General features: G+C 45.1%; 1 protein-coding gene across 1 annotated transcript; it reads left to right on the top strand.

Annotated features, from left to right (window-relative positions):
• Positions 1–833: 833 nt before the first annotated feature.
• On the top strand, positions 834–4,133 carry LOC144122052 (sulfotransferase ssu-1-like). The gene is made up of 2 exons (XM_077655569.1): positions 834–1,382; positions 3,579–4,133. Exons 1-2 carry the CDS (start codon positions 853–855, stop codon positions 3,661–3,663), a joined length of 615 nt encoding a protein of 204 aa, XP_077511695.1. The 5' UTR covers positions 834–852; the 3' UTR covers positions 3,664–4,133.
• Positions 4,134–13,210: the final 9,077 nt, after the last annotated feature.

The raw sequence follows: 13,210 nt of genomic DNA, 5'->3' as shown, positions 1-13,210 counted from the left end.
AATATAACCTTCATAGATTACATGAAAAAATTTGACCAAGTCGAAACCTGAGCAGTTATGCAGGCATTACGGAATCAGGCTTTAGACGAGTCATATGTAAAAATACTACAAAATATTAACGACGGCTGCACAGCCAGCATAGGGGACTGCAATTCGCCAATGCTACTCACGCATGTTAACAGGAAGTTAACAGGTATGCTCTAGAATTGGGGGCGCGTTAAAATATGGTAGTAAGGGTACCGACCCAAATTCGAAAATATGAGAATACATGAAGAGCAGGGAGCAGTCTATAGATTTTTTTATTAATTTATTTTTCACATTTTCAAGCGTCAAATACCACATATCCCAGCCATACAGTACCACTCCGCTAATCTACAGAAACTGTTGCGGGATTGTAGGCTTACATAAAGCCAGTATCTTCCCAGTCGTGTATGCGAGCATGACACTGATGAAGCTTCTCCTTGGGAGGCTGGAGAGGCTTTCATGCCAGTTGCCTTGCTTTCGGCGGTATTTGCAAAACAGCGTCAGCAGCAGGGAAATGGCAAAGCTCGAAAGAGCTGTTAATATAGAGCCTGATGCACTAAGGAAGCAAAGTCGTACTCGACACGTGTCGAGACATTTTACTTTCTTGTTTTTTTTTACGATGTTTTCTCTCTTCCCGCCAGAGGCCCATCTATTTGGCACGTCGGTATCTCAAGCGACTTCCCTTCCATCAACGCCTCTCTCACCAGTCTTAAGCAAACAAGTGATTGTGCTATAATTGCGCCGCTGAGACGCTAATTACGACACGCTGGCAGTATAAGAACAGGCTGATTCTTCAAAGATGGCGTCACTGCAGGTGCCAAAGCTCACATGACTGGAAGGATGCCAGCGAAATTCCCCTCTTACCAGGTCATTGACGGTGTCCGGCGCTCTGCCGTAGTGCAGCCAGATATCTTTCAGAAAGCGCTGGAGTTCGCACCGAGAGTGGGTGACATTTTGCAAATGTCTTATCCTAAATGCGGGACGCACTGGATGCAGTACCTTACGCTTCTTGTGCTGAACGAAGGGCAGCCAATCGAAAGCTATCAAGAATTCGCGACCAGGAGCCGCTCCCTCGAATACACCGGAGTCAAGGACGTGCATACAGATACCTCCAAACAGCAGCTACAGTACAGAGCGCTGATGACGCACCTGGATCCACCGCCCAAAGATCTCCTCAACGAGAACGTCAAGTATGTTTACGTGGCGCGAAACCCTTGGGACTGCTGCGTGTCCTTCTATCACCACGTGTCCAACCTCAGCCCGTTCCATTTCCAGGATGGCACTTTCGAGGAGTTTGTTGACGCTTTCCTCAGCGGCGACTTTGGTTACGGTGACTACTTCGACCACCTCTTGGCCGGGTACGCCTTGAAAGATGAGCCTAATGTGTTTTTCATCACTTACGAACAGGTGAAGCGGGACACTCGCGGAACTTTGCTGCGACTAGCCTACTTTCTTGATGAGAAGCATGGTAGAAACCTTGAAAAGGACAAAGAGTTGCTTAAGAAATTGCTAGAATGGTCGACGCCGGAACACATGAGGAAGGTGCTCGTGTTAGACTTCGCGGGAAGTGAAAACCCTGCAATGCAAGGACTCCTCGACAGCCGAACGATTTATGCCAAAGATGGATATCTGGGTGATGCAACCAAATACTCCTTCGTGAGAAAGGGTGAGATAGGCGACTGGAAGGATCATTTCACGCGACGCCAGTTAAGCAAGATGCAAGCTAAGATCTTTGAGAAAACGAGTGGCTCCGACGTCATGATCTTGTGGAAGGACGTAACTGAAGCCACCAGCGCAGCCATTCGAGGGAACTAGGAATGCAAATATTTGATATAGTGTGACGTAGTAACGTCGAAATTAGGCAAGGTGTTGTTTACGAATGTGCGAAGGCAGTAACGTTGAGCCCTGGCCTTTGAGTGCACAGAGTTTCAATATGATTTTTATTTCCATGCCAGAACTCGGACTTAATGTGAAATATCTGATCATGATGGTAAAACAGCGCGATAAAAAGGGTCTCAAGACATGTATAAACACAGACAATAACGCAGAGTTATAACACGCAGCTTTCATGGAATCAAATCAGTTTTGAAGTCTGCTATATTGCCTGTCTTGAAATGTGCTTTCCTACAGCTTTTACGACGCTTCTTTACCCTCATCATCAATTAAGCGGCTAGCCCATCAGTATGTCCTACTTCAGCAATTACGTTGTGTTCATGACTGGATATCAGATTTTTGCATATTATAACTTAGGGAGCTTCAACAACAAGAACCACAATTTCTGCGATAGGGACAACCGCAAGCATTTTTCAAGGCTCCTTCTTTTCCTACCTGTTGAAAAAAATGTGCTGATTATTACAATGTGGTCTTTGTGGTTGCTTAATTACTGTTCCTATGCAGCCATGTTGTTTCTTGCTTTTCTTGAGAAAAGAAATATGCGCTGGCGCCTATCGTGCTCATCATCATGATAGAGGAGCTCAAATATTTGCCAGCTTAAGTTAGAGTGATGTCAAAATAGCAATGTATTAACATAGTCTCAGTGGATCGTAAACCTTATCATCAGCCTGACTACGCCCACTGCAGGATAAAGGCCTCTCCCATTTAACCCTCTCCTGTGCCATCTCCGGCCACCTCATCCCGGTAGTATTCTTTATCTCATCCGCCCACCTAAGTTTTGCTGCCTCTGCTACGCTTCCCTTCCTTTATAATCCAGTCTGTTACACTTAAGTACCATTGGTTATCTTTCCTATGCATTAAATGCCCTGCCGAAGTAAATTTATTCCTTTTAATTTGTACTAGGTTGCCCTTAACCCGTGTTTGATCCCTGACCCACTGTGTCCTCAGTGGAGAATAGAATTCAAATAAAAACCGCTTGCATGGCTGTATTATGCTTTCTAGCTAAAAAACTGGGACGGGAAGTGATAACTCTGCAGTTACTATTTTCCGGACGCTTCAGCCCTTTAATCAGTAGCTGTTTGCGATTGTATGCATTATGCTTCCCACTGACAGGAATAACCTCTTTTTCACGCCTCAAATATGTCTTCGGAAGATAAGAGACCCATCTAAGTAATGACATATTGCCCTCAATAGATCTTTTTCGAAACATAGAAACAGGAATTGAAAGAGCGCCTTGTATTCCTCTAGCAAAGATGTTTCATAACATCTTGCCTTTAACATGTAGCACTCATAATGCCCCATAGATTTTGGGATGTAAGATGTTAATCAAGACTTCGAGAAGCGGTCTTTATAACGTGTACAATTCTCCTCTAAACTAGGGATAAATTTGATGTTGTAAAGTCGTCTCAAGACTTCGCACAGGTGTTCAATTCGAGTTTAAACGTATCTCAGAAAGATATGCGATCGCTCTATTAACCATTCCTTGCTCTCCCCTTGCACGTAGAGCTTGAATATCATATTGCTCTATCATTTCAATATTACATACTGCCCGTATATTCGTATGCAAGAACCAAACAAACCGTGCAACTCTCTCACTCTGAGAGAAGGAAGGGAAGTGTCAGAATCAATAGCCACCCATTCCATGTCTTTCTATTTTACAGTTCGAATCGCACAAGAAGAACAGTGACTCTAGAAAACTTCAATTCACCACCAAATGATAGCGTCTTTGGGCAACGATTACTATAAGTGGACTGTACAATGGTTTGGAATGCGTTGCCGCTTTTAATAAAACACATCAAATCATTTCTGTAAATAGCGCAAAGAATGCTAATGCTACTCAAGACTGAACTCCTCAGCTATTTTTGCAGAAGTGGCTCGTGTACATGCATTCATTACCGAAGTTGTATTTTAGCGGTGTTATATTAATTAGCAGTGTAGTAAGAGTTTGTGGTTTTGCAAGCATACATATGTTTTTTTATGGTTATAGCGCACGTTCGTGACAAGTGCTGATTGTTTTTTTTTGTAATGTTTAACTCATTCGTGAATTTTTATTTTCTGATGTGCCTCCACGGACCTGTTTGATCTGTTGGACCAAAGCTAGACTGTACTGATTGGTCTGAAATGTGCTTGTACTTTCTGTAAAAAAACAATAAAAGTTCATCAGTACAGGCGCTATTTTCCAAATATGTATTTACATGAGATAGACAAAATACTATGCTATTCGCCTGAGCAGACGGCTCTGCGGGCAATATTTACAGGTACTTTCAGCAGGTGCTTCTGCATATAATTAGTTGCAAGTGGGTTAGTTGTGCCTCGGCTATCATCATAGTTATATGAGCAATTCCGGAGGCATGATTGAGATGTGCTCTTAGTTTTAGGCGGTGACTACCTACTTCTTTAGTGGCGGAAATTATGAAAGCTGCCTTTCGTTGTTCCCTTGTCTCGTGCAGTTGCAAGTTTCAAAATGTGCCCCTCGAAGAGGTCTCCCCGTAAACATCCTCGAGTAGGCAAAGAAATCAACATATATCGATGAATGTTTGGTAAAGGGGCATGGATTACGATAACAGCGGATTCGCAAAATTCTAGAGCAAGGGGTGTTCGTGTTGACATGAAAAGAATGACAACCTTGTATTAAACTCTGTGTGAATGCACTTCTCTCCGGCTCCAGGTTGCCCCTAGTGACGTCTTTCCTCATTCCTCGCGTTACTTAACTACGTGATGCTTTAATGTTGTGGGAAGGGAGGGGGGCACTTGCACAGGAGAAGGGGGAACAACATTTATTGAGAGCTTAAAACACGATTGTTCTCATTCCGTGAGCCCAATGGCCTCAAGCGCTCTAGCACTCCACCTTTCCTTTCCGCGAGGTTCTTCTGGAGAGCGTAGTCCTCGCTGCAAAGGGTGGCCTCCCAACGCTCATAGGTTGTGTTGAATGTTTTTCTTCTGAGTTGGTTTCTTTCGCAAAACAATGTCAAGTGATAATCTGTGCACGGCTCCCCGTATAAGCGGCAGGCGGGACCATGTTAGTCGGGGCACCATTTCTTGAGAGTGACAGGAACTTCTCCGCTCTGTTTCAGCCATACGCGCGTCCACATCAAGAGGGTGGTCAGGCAAAAATAGGCGAACGTATTGGGAAGCCAAAGAAACTGTAGACGACGCATGAATATTCGCAGACGTCTAATAATTGACGCCCTGAAATCGTGAATAAAAGTCTTGAGGAATTATCCCCTCTACGTGTTCATCTGAACATATGTCCGACGTCGCGGCAACTAACCTAGCAGAAATCTCGAAAACCTCTACATGAACTGGTTTTTTGCTAGATGTTCGAAGATGTCCACAGAATGCTCCGTGCTCAGTGGCCATACGTGTCTGTGAAGCCCTGTGTCATGGTCGAAATGACAAAGCAGCACTGGTACCGTTGCACCCCATTTAGAATAAGTAGATAAATTGGAATAAATGTGCATAATTGGGAAGTGAAAGTCATTGCTTATCCCGATCGCAGCCCGTTGAGCGAGCTCGTACTTACACCGTCAACTTTTAATCTGCTAGCATTAGTGTGCACATGCCGCAAAAATGTCGCCGTGCTTCACGAAATTCGCTGATTGCTTTAGAAAGGTCGCGAGACCTTGTGATGTCAACCCAACCTACCCACCGTGGTAGGTGGCAACCAGCCCATCGGATTGTGAGCAACCTGCCCACCGTGCCAGGTAGGAATTAGGTTGCTGATTGGTCAGGAGAGGTCCCGTGACCTTGTAATGTCAGCCCAACCAACCCACCGTGGTATGTGGCAACCAGCCGATCGACTTGTTAGCAACCTGCCCACTGTGCCAGGTAGGAATTAGGTTGTTGATTGGTGAGGAGATGTTCCGTGACCTTGAGATGTCAGCCCAACCTACCCACCGTGGTAGGTGGCAACCAGCCGATCGACTTGTTAGCAACCTGCCCACTGTGCCAGGTAGGAATTAGGTTGCTGATTGGTGAGGAGATGTTCCGTGACCTTGAGATGTCAGCCCAACCTACCCACCGTGGTAGGTGGCAACCAGCCGATCGGATTGTTAGCAACCTGCCCACTGTGCCAGGTAGGAATTAGGTTGCTGATTGGTCAGGAGAGGTCCGGTGACCTTGTAATGTCAGCCCAACCTACCCACCGTGGTATGTGGCAACCAGCCGATCGAATTGTTAGCAACCTGCCCACTGTGCCAGGTAGGAATTAGGTTGCTGATTGGTGAGATGTCCCGTGACCTTGAGATGCCATCAGAACCTGCCCGCCGTGGTATGTGGCAACCGGCCCACCGGAATGTGAAGACCGGCACGTGAAGAACCTTTCCACCAACCTTTCATCCTTTTCATAGGAGGGAAATAAAATTAAGTTTGGTCGACAAAGTTCAATTCACCTTTTGACATCTTTGCAATCAGCCCACCAAAGCAAGTGGAAATCGGCCCGAGGTATTCAGAGCAATATGTCCACCGCGACTGAAGAGAACATAATTATGGTAGAGAGTGGTCGCGCGACGTGGCGACGTGATCACAGCCTGCAAAAAAGCAGGAAAATCCGGTTCGAACAATTTTTTTCCTATGGATAGCGGAGAATCTCCTCCTTTGCCACAAAAAATATCGAAATAGAAACAATGAGGTTCTATACTGTCATCGCTATCCACTCTTCAGGTGCGATATGTGTAGCCCAAGTTTTGCGTTGCCTTTTCTACTGGCACATACTCGCCCACTAAAGCGCCTTTAGGAGTGAGCCCCAGCCTATCTGGCTGTCATTCTGTGGCAGCTTCATTCCCTTTTTCGATGCATTTGATAACACTGCAGTTTTTTGAAATACAAACATTATACGCTTGTGCATCCAGACATAACAGGTTGGCCGAGGTGCGAACTACGCATCGGCTGCTCTATGAAAATGGTGCTTCTTGTGATATTACAGGATTTTGAAGTTTTTCGCGAGGAAATAAAGTATCGCATAGTCAGCCTTACCTTTTTTGTTGATGGTACATTCAGTATGGTACACGATTACGCCGGGTTCTCCTAAATTGTGTAACTCTTATTCCGCCCGATTCGCTGTTCCTAACCGTAAGCGTAGAATCGGCGTCAGGTCAAAGAAAAAAGTTATGGCATGTGTTTAACTGCGAAGTAAAATATTTAGTCTTTTCCTCCCTATGCGCAAGTAATTTTAATACTTTGTGCTGTTCGCTACTTTAGCTGTATTAGAGACATCAATCAGCATGACTATGTGCACAGAGCAGCTTGAAATAGAAATCGTTCAACTGCTGCGCTTAATCGCGTATAGCTCGGCCTGTTTTTGTTCAAATCAAGCAATTTCGATGGTCTGTCATCGGCGAATGACAGCTGGGCTAAGGTGTAAACCCGGCGACAAAAAAACGGCTTTATTGACGCCGAGCATGTATCTTTTGACGAACTAGTAGAAGAACATGTATAGGCAGGAAGATGAGTACATAACGTTAGGAAAGGGAAGTTTAACATATTTACGGAACATATACGCTTCCCTCGTAAATATAATTTGACAACATCGTTCCGCCAAACACATTGCTCACTCACACGCTCGGAAAAGCAGTGCTTCTTGCCCGGTTCATGCTCCTGATATGGGCCACACAGAATCCTTTTCAGCCTCAAAGTTGACGCTCACGAGCAGGCGCGCATGCGCACGCACGCACGGGCACCCTCTTTCGTGGCCTAGTTCGCACGACGCAATATCTCGCCTCCCAACACTAGAAGAAAAAGTAAGCGCCCCCCCCCCCCCCCCCACTCTTGGTCATAAAAATAGAGATAGTCCTCACGAAGACATAGAGAAAATGAAAATGGGATACGCTAGCGCATGCTTCTGCGAAAACCATTCCCTTAATGTGCCTTGGGGAGCCGCCGTGGTGGCTGAGTGGTTATGGCGCTCAGCTGCTGGCCCGCAAGACGCGGGTTCGAACCCGGCCGTGGCGGTCGAATTTCGATGGAGGCGAAATTCTAGAGGCCCGTGTGCTGTGCGTTGTCAGTGCACGTTAAAGAACTCCAGGTGGTCGAAATTTCCGGAGCCCTTCACTACGGCGTCTCATAACCTGAGTCGCTTTGGGACGTTAAACCCCCCCAAATTAACGTGGCTTGGAATGGTCGAGGGAGAGGTGCTATCAAACCCTTCCCTTCCGGCCACATCGGGCCGTTCACGAATTGCGACGATTGCTACGACCATTACGGCTCAGAGGTTTTGCGCGCCCCTTGTTTTTCAAGATAGCAGCAGTAAAACATTGATAAGGCGGGTACGGTGATAAGCCCGTAGTTCCGGCAGGTGGTCACCGCACAGACCCGGGCCGCGTCGCAAAAACAAAACGTGCTTCAAGTCACTCAACCGCAGCGCGTGCCAAACTTCCCGAATATGGGTAACCGTTCTTGGCAAAATTTCAATGAGCTGTCGTCTGGCACAAAGGCGTCCGAAATGCGCACTGGAACATGAGAGTTCCATGCTACCGAAAAGAGCGATAGAGGCTGTGGAATACAGCGAGAGTGCTTTTTAGTGCTAAAGCACTAGGTCATGGGGTCAAACCGGCTTACCGGTTTGTGTGAAACTTGGCCCTGAGGATGAGCATAAATCAAGAATTCTGCGAATGGGATTGAAACCTACGGCGGCGCGAAACGATCAGCTTTGCTGCCCACTGCAACACAGTCTCGCGCTGCGCATTGCACATCGTCTTCTTCATCAACGAATAGTACTGCCTAACTAATATTTCGCAATTCCGTTTTGTTTACTTCTTCCTTCCTCAGCATTCATTTTTTTTTGTCCACGAAATACGTATCTGAACAACTCTCTGTGCCCACCAATTCTTGGCCAATCCCGCTATGTGGGCATGTGCCATGGTATGAGAACAACAACAACAACAACAACAACAACAACAACAACAACAACAACAACAACAACAACAACAACAACAACAACAACAACAACAACAACAACAACAACAACAACAACAACAACAACAACAACAACAACAACAACAACAACAACAACAACAACAACAACAACAACAACAACAACAACAACAACAACAACAACAACAACTAATATTCGCGCTTTTAGCTATGTGGCGGTAGTGATAAAACATGGGCGCTGCATGCATTGGCGTTGAAAACGCCGTGGCAGAAACATGACGCTGGAGCATATGCCGTCGGCGTATATTGGGTGAACTCAAATTGCCGACGAAAAAGTTTAAGACGCGCATAACTCGCTTCCTGGGTCAGTCGACGCATCACTCTTTCAGGTGCGTGGCGATGGTGTTCGCCTGCAAAAAACTGTGCTTTCGCATAATATTTCGGGCATATCAATGCAAAAGAGGCCGCCAATTTTTTTGCATATGGTTGCAGGTGAACCCGTGAATGATTATCTTTATTACAGTACAGTACCTGTGGTGCTGCAGAGGTTTACTGCGCTTCCTCAACTTTACAAAACAAAATGAAGGCGGCTACATCTCGCACGCTCTTTCGTACGTACCTCGCGGTGAAGACCCGTATTTCTCATCACGCATATCATACAATTTTAATGGCGTAAGGGCATCTATGGCCAAAGAGTGCCATGACACAAGGAGTTTTCGACTGCTCAAGATGGGGTCAATGACACGAAGTGTGCCGTGTCCGGGGAAGAGTTTCTAATGCCGCCGCTGGACCTCCGATAGGTGGTGCTCTATTGGCGTTGCCGGAGCAGCGGCGCTTCGAAGAAAGAATTTGTGTTTGAAGACCAGCGCTTTTTCAGGGGACTGTCGCGTGAGAGCATAGAAAAGTGGTGTGGGGTATAGCCATGAGAACTGACGGAGGAGACTGTAGTCTGCAACTAACCATAACGTATCTCCACTAGACAAGAGCTCCGGATATGCCCGAGCAGTACTTCGTACAAAGCACCAGTAATGTAGCACCATAACCACGAAATAAAATGATAGCTAGAGAGATATACTAAAAAACTTATACCAACGTGGTCTTCAAGCGAGACTTCGGCAGAATATAGGAAACCAATATTTGACAACACCATGCAATCCGGCAAATTACGGCCTTCTAGGTGTTCATTGCGAAGCTAGGGTATTACGACGCTCCCGATTGGGATGTTAAGGGGTCACACCTAACATGCTGAATAATGTCGTAGCTTAGTCGTGTTGCTACGACTTGACTTAAAATTGCAGCGCAGTGTAAGTCAAGGAATACTGACCGAGACAGCAGAGACAGGCCTAATGGCGCTGGATAATATGAAATGACATGGAACCACAACAGACTGGGCGGCAACTTTTCATGCCGAGTTTCCTGTCATGGCACTTAAATCAAATAAAAATGCCCACATTTCTTCTGTGAGAGTAATGAACTGTAATAGTGCCGCAACCAGCGCTCTTTTCATTTAGTGTTCGTCCATTTTCAGTCCCATCGACAGGTGACTACCAGTGGACAATCCTCCGATATTCCACAATATCCCTCTTACCGATGTAACATTTTCATTAGTAAGGTGATAAGCGCGGATATTTCAAGTCCCGATATAGCGCAGCTGCGCCAGAAAGCAGAGGAAGACCGTTATAGGTATGCCGCTGTTAGAAAAAAAAAATTAAAACTTCTGTTAGAGGACCACATCGCTCCAAAGAGATGCGACAAAAGTAAATGGACACTGAGTAAAACTGTATAGCTACCTTTTATCGACAGACTAAGGTGCTGCAGCCAATATGAGACCACTCCCACCGAAAACGAATCTTCTATAGGCCATAAAAATCATCAGAGCGAGATACAGGTGACCTCCTATTCAACTGATTCGCAAGTGAAATGCTCGCGTTGACTCTAGTCTCAGAAGCTGCTAACACTTGCAGTCACTTAAAAACAGCGGCAACCAGTGCTTCTCGGTGTATGCATGACAGAGAGCTTGAATTGAGTGGCGGGAATATTTTTAATTCAATTCTATCACCCATACACGCACTTTTGCTGCTCAACAATTTGTGTCATTCTCAGTGAAAGCGAGAACGCCATTTTTACTTAGAACAATATTGCGACGGAGTGGTTCTCAGGGTCCTTTTAAGGCGCTATTAAAGAAATTTGAAGCTGCTGGTGAGCATACGCTTAACGTACGAACAATGTCTTGAAACCTAGAAAGCCTAGAAATTCGGAAAAGTTGTTTACGTGGTTTCAAAAGCTGTTTGCTAGCAAACTCATTCTTCAGCTCTTGTCTGAAAAAGCAGCAATTGACACCGTTTTGGTGCTCTCTAGAGGCATGGCATATTTTGCCATGAATGCATATGACCGGATTCGAGAAATGTTTTGAAGCTCTCGGCGTTTTGGAGTAGCGCCCATGCCGTTACGTACTAACATTTTTTTTCTTCCTGCCAGCTAGTACGAAAAGGTATCCACGGCTGAAGCCTCTTTCTGCTTTTCATGTTCTGAGTGATCAGGGCTGTGCAATCGTCAATACTGAAGCTTGGCAGGACCGGAGAACCCATTTCTCCCGTCCTCTGCTATGATTTTATCCTTTGAGTTCGAACACGATGCAACTGATTTTTTCGAGCAAGCTTTCTCTTCTAAGTCTACAACTACAGCATTTGTTTAATTAATTCTTCAGACTTCTCAATGTCCGATTGTTTAAATCATTTATTTCGTAAAATACAAAGACAGAGTACATCAAAGAAAATGGCACGCTTTCACGGATTGTGCATTTTGCTCCATAAACTTAATAATGAATAAAATCAGCAATGATGCGAATTTTTAACGCATGTGCTTACCCACAAATGTGGCTAAAAGTTTCTGTAAGTCTCGTTTGCTTCTCCATTGCTAAATAAAGACATTTCTCGCGTAGACGCACACGTTTTTAAAGAAAAACAGGTGCGGAACACCGCACATGTGCGCGGTTCTTTGGAAAATTAAGAACACAGCGCGACTTATTCTGATGCACGGAGCTAGACTGACGTTTTAAGCGCCTTATCACAGACTGTGCGCCTTTTTATGTTCACATGCGCGGGCCTTTCATTATAAACTGAACATGTAATTCTCTTCGAATTCACTTCGCTGGGCATAGTACGACGACCTGGCCAGACAATTTGATGATGTAGAGTCCATGTAAAATGTTCATAAGAATGAAGTTCTGAAGGCATTTAAGGAACAAATACGGAGGGTGCATAAAACTACATACATGCTCTGAACTGGAAAACATCACAATTTAAATAGGTATTTTTTCTTCCTTTCTGATGACACCTACTGATTATCATGCAGTCATGAAGCAACCTCTTCATCTTTGCATTATTGAACAGCACACATTGGTTGATTTATCGGAGTAACATGTATACGTAAGTCGTTTCTTTCTGTGTCCTTGTCCAGTGTGCGCTGTTCAATCCTGCCATGCACCAACTAGCTCACCTCTTCGTGCTATTACTCTTCACCTTTACTCTCCCAACTAGCAGAAAGTTTCTCTGGCCTATAGGATGCGTGCGTGCCTCGCAATCTGAAGGTTTTTGGTTCGATTCTCCACACCTTACATGAAATGTTTTTCTTTTCTGATGACGTCATTGGGTGTCTTGTGGCGCGCTTATCCTGGACACAGACAACGACGCCAGACTTCATTGCTAATAGGCTATATAAGGCGTTTGTCTTTAAAATATTTAAAGCAGAAAGGGACATACAATAATTTCTGTAGGCCACTAATAAAATAAACCTAACCGAAGCGGGCGTATGTGCTAAAAAATTGTTGTATGTTAAAAAGTGCTTGTACTGTATCTCTTAGAAATTGTTATTACTAAACCACAGGGAGAAGTTCCAAAATGAGCACGGTATCGGGACCTCTTGCATACATGCAAACAGAACTGATCAAAGGCAGACAGGTATGTACAGACACACTCAAATCAAGCTTTTCCACAAGGAATTTGAGTTTTGTCTTTAATTGAGGTCTTCAACGTACCGAAGCCATATTTCGCACAACACAAAACGCCACCATTAACAAATTTTGCAAGCAGAATACAAGCCCAGAATAAGCCACCGCCGCGCTCGTTCAGTCGTCCATGTACGAACGCCTGCTACCAAAACACTCGGAGGGGACAGGAAGCGCATTGTTGAGGATTCGTAACGAATGAGCGATAACATAAGCCAACGCTAGTTCCCCTGGATAGAGATGGAGCTTGTAGTGGTCTGTGAAGAGCACTTTGAGAGGCAGCGACACTCCAGTGTGAAGTCAAGAGCCCGATTCTTTCCCCAACGCACGCTGCGGTAGTGAGTGCTGAGGAGGTTGAAATCCTCCTTTTTTTTCAGGTGTACTGATTATGCAAGAGATAAGTCCGCTTTCTCCTTA

The sequence above is a fragment of the Amblyomma americanum genome, chromosome 2 (assembly GCF_052857255.1).
Source record: "Amblyomma americanum isolate KBUSLIRL-KWMA chromosome 2, ASM5285725v1, whole genome shotgun sequence".
NCBI classification, from domain to species: Eukaryota; Metazoa; Arthropoda; class Arachnida; order Ixodida; family Ixodidae; genus Amblyomma; species Amblyomma americanum.
The sequence above is the reverse complement of the archived record's forward strand: the minus strand, read 5'-3'. Positions and strand labels throughout refer to the sequence as shown.

Coding starts and splice junctions, on each gene's coding strand:
- LOC144122052 (XM_077655569.1), top strand. CDS start 853: ATGACTGGAAGGATGCCAGCGAAATTCCCCTCTTACCAGGTCATTGAC. Junction 1,383..3,578: donor TTCGACCACCTCTTGGCCGG/GTACGCCTTGAA, acceptor TCTATTTTACAG/TTCGAATCGCACAAGAAGAA.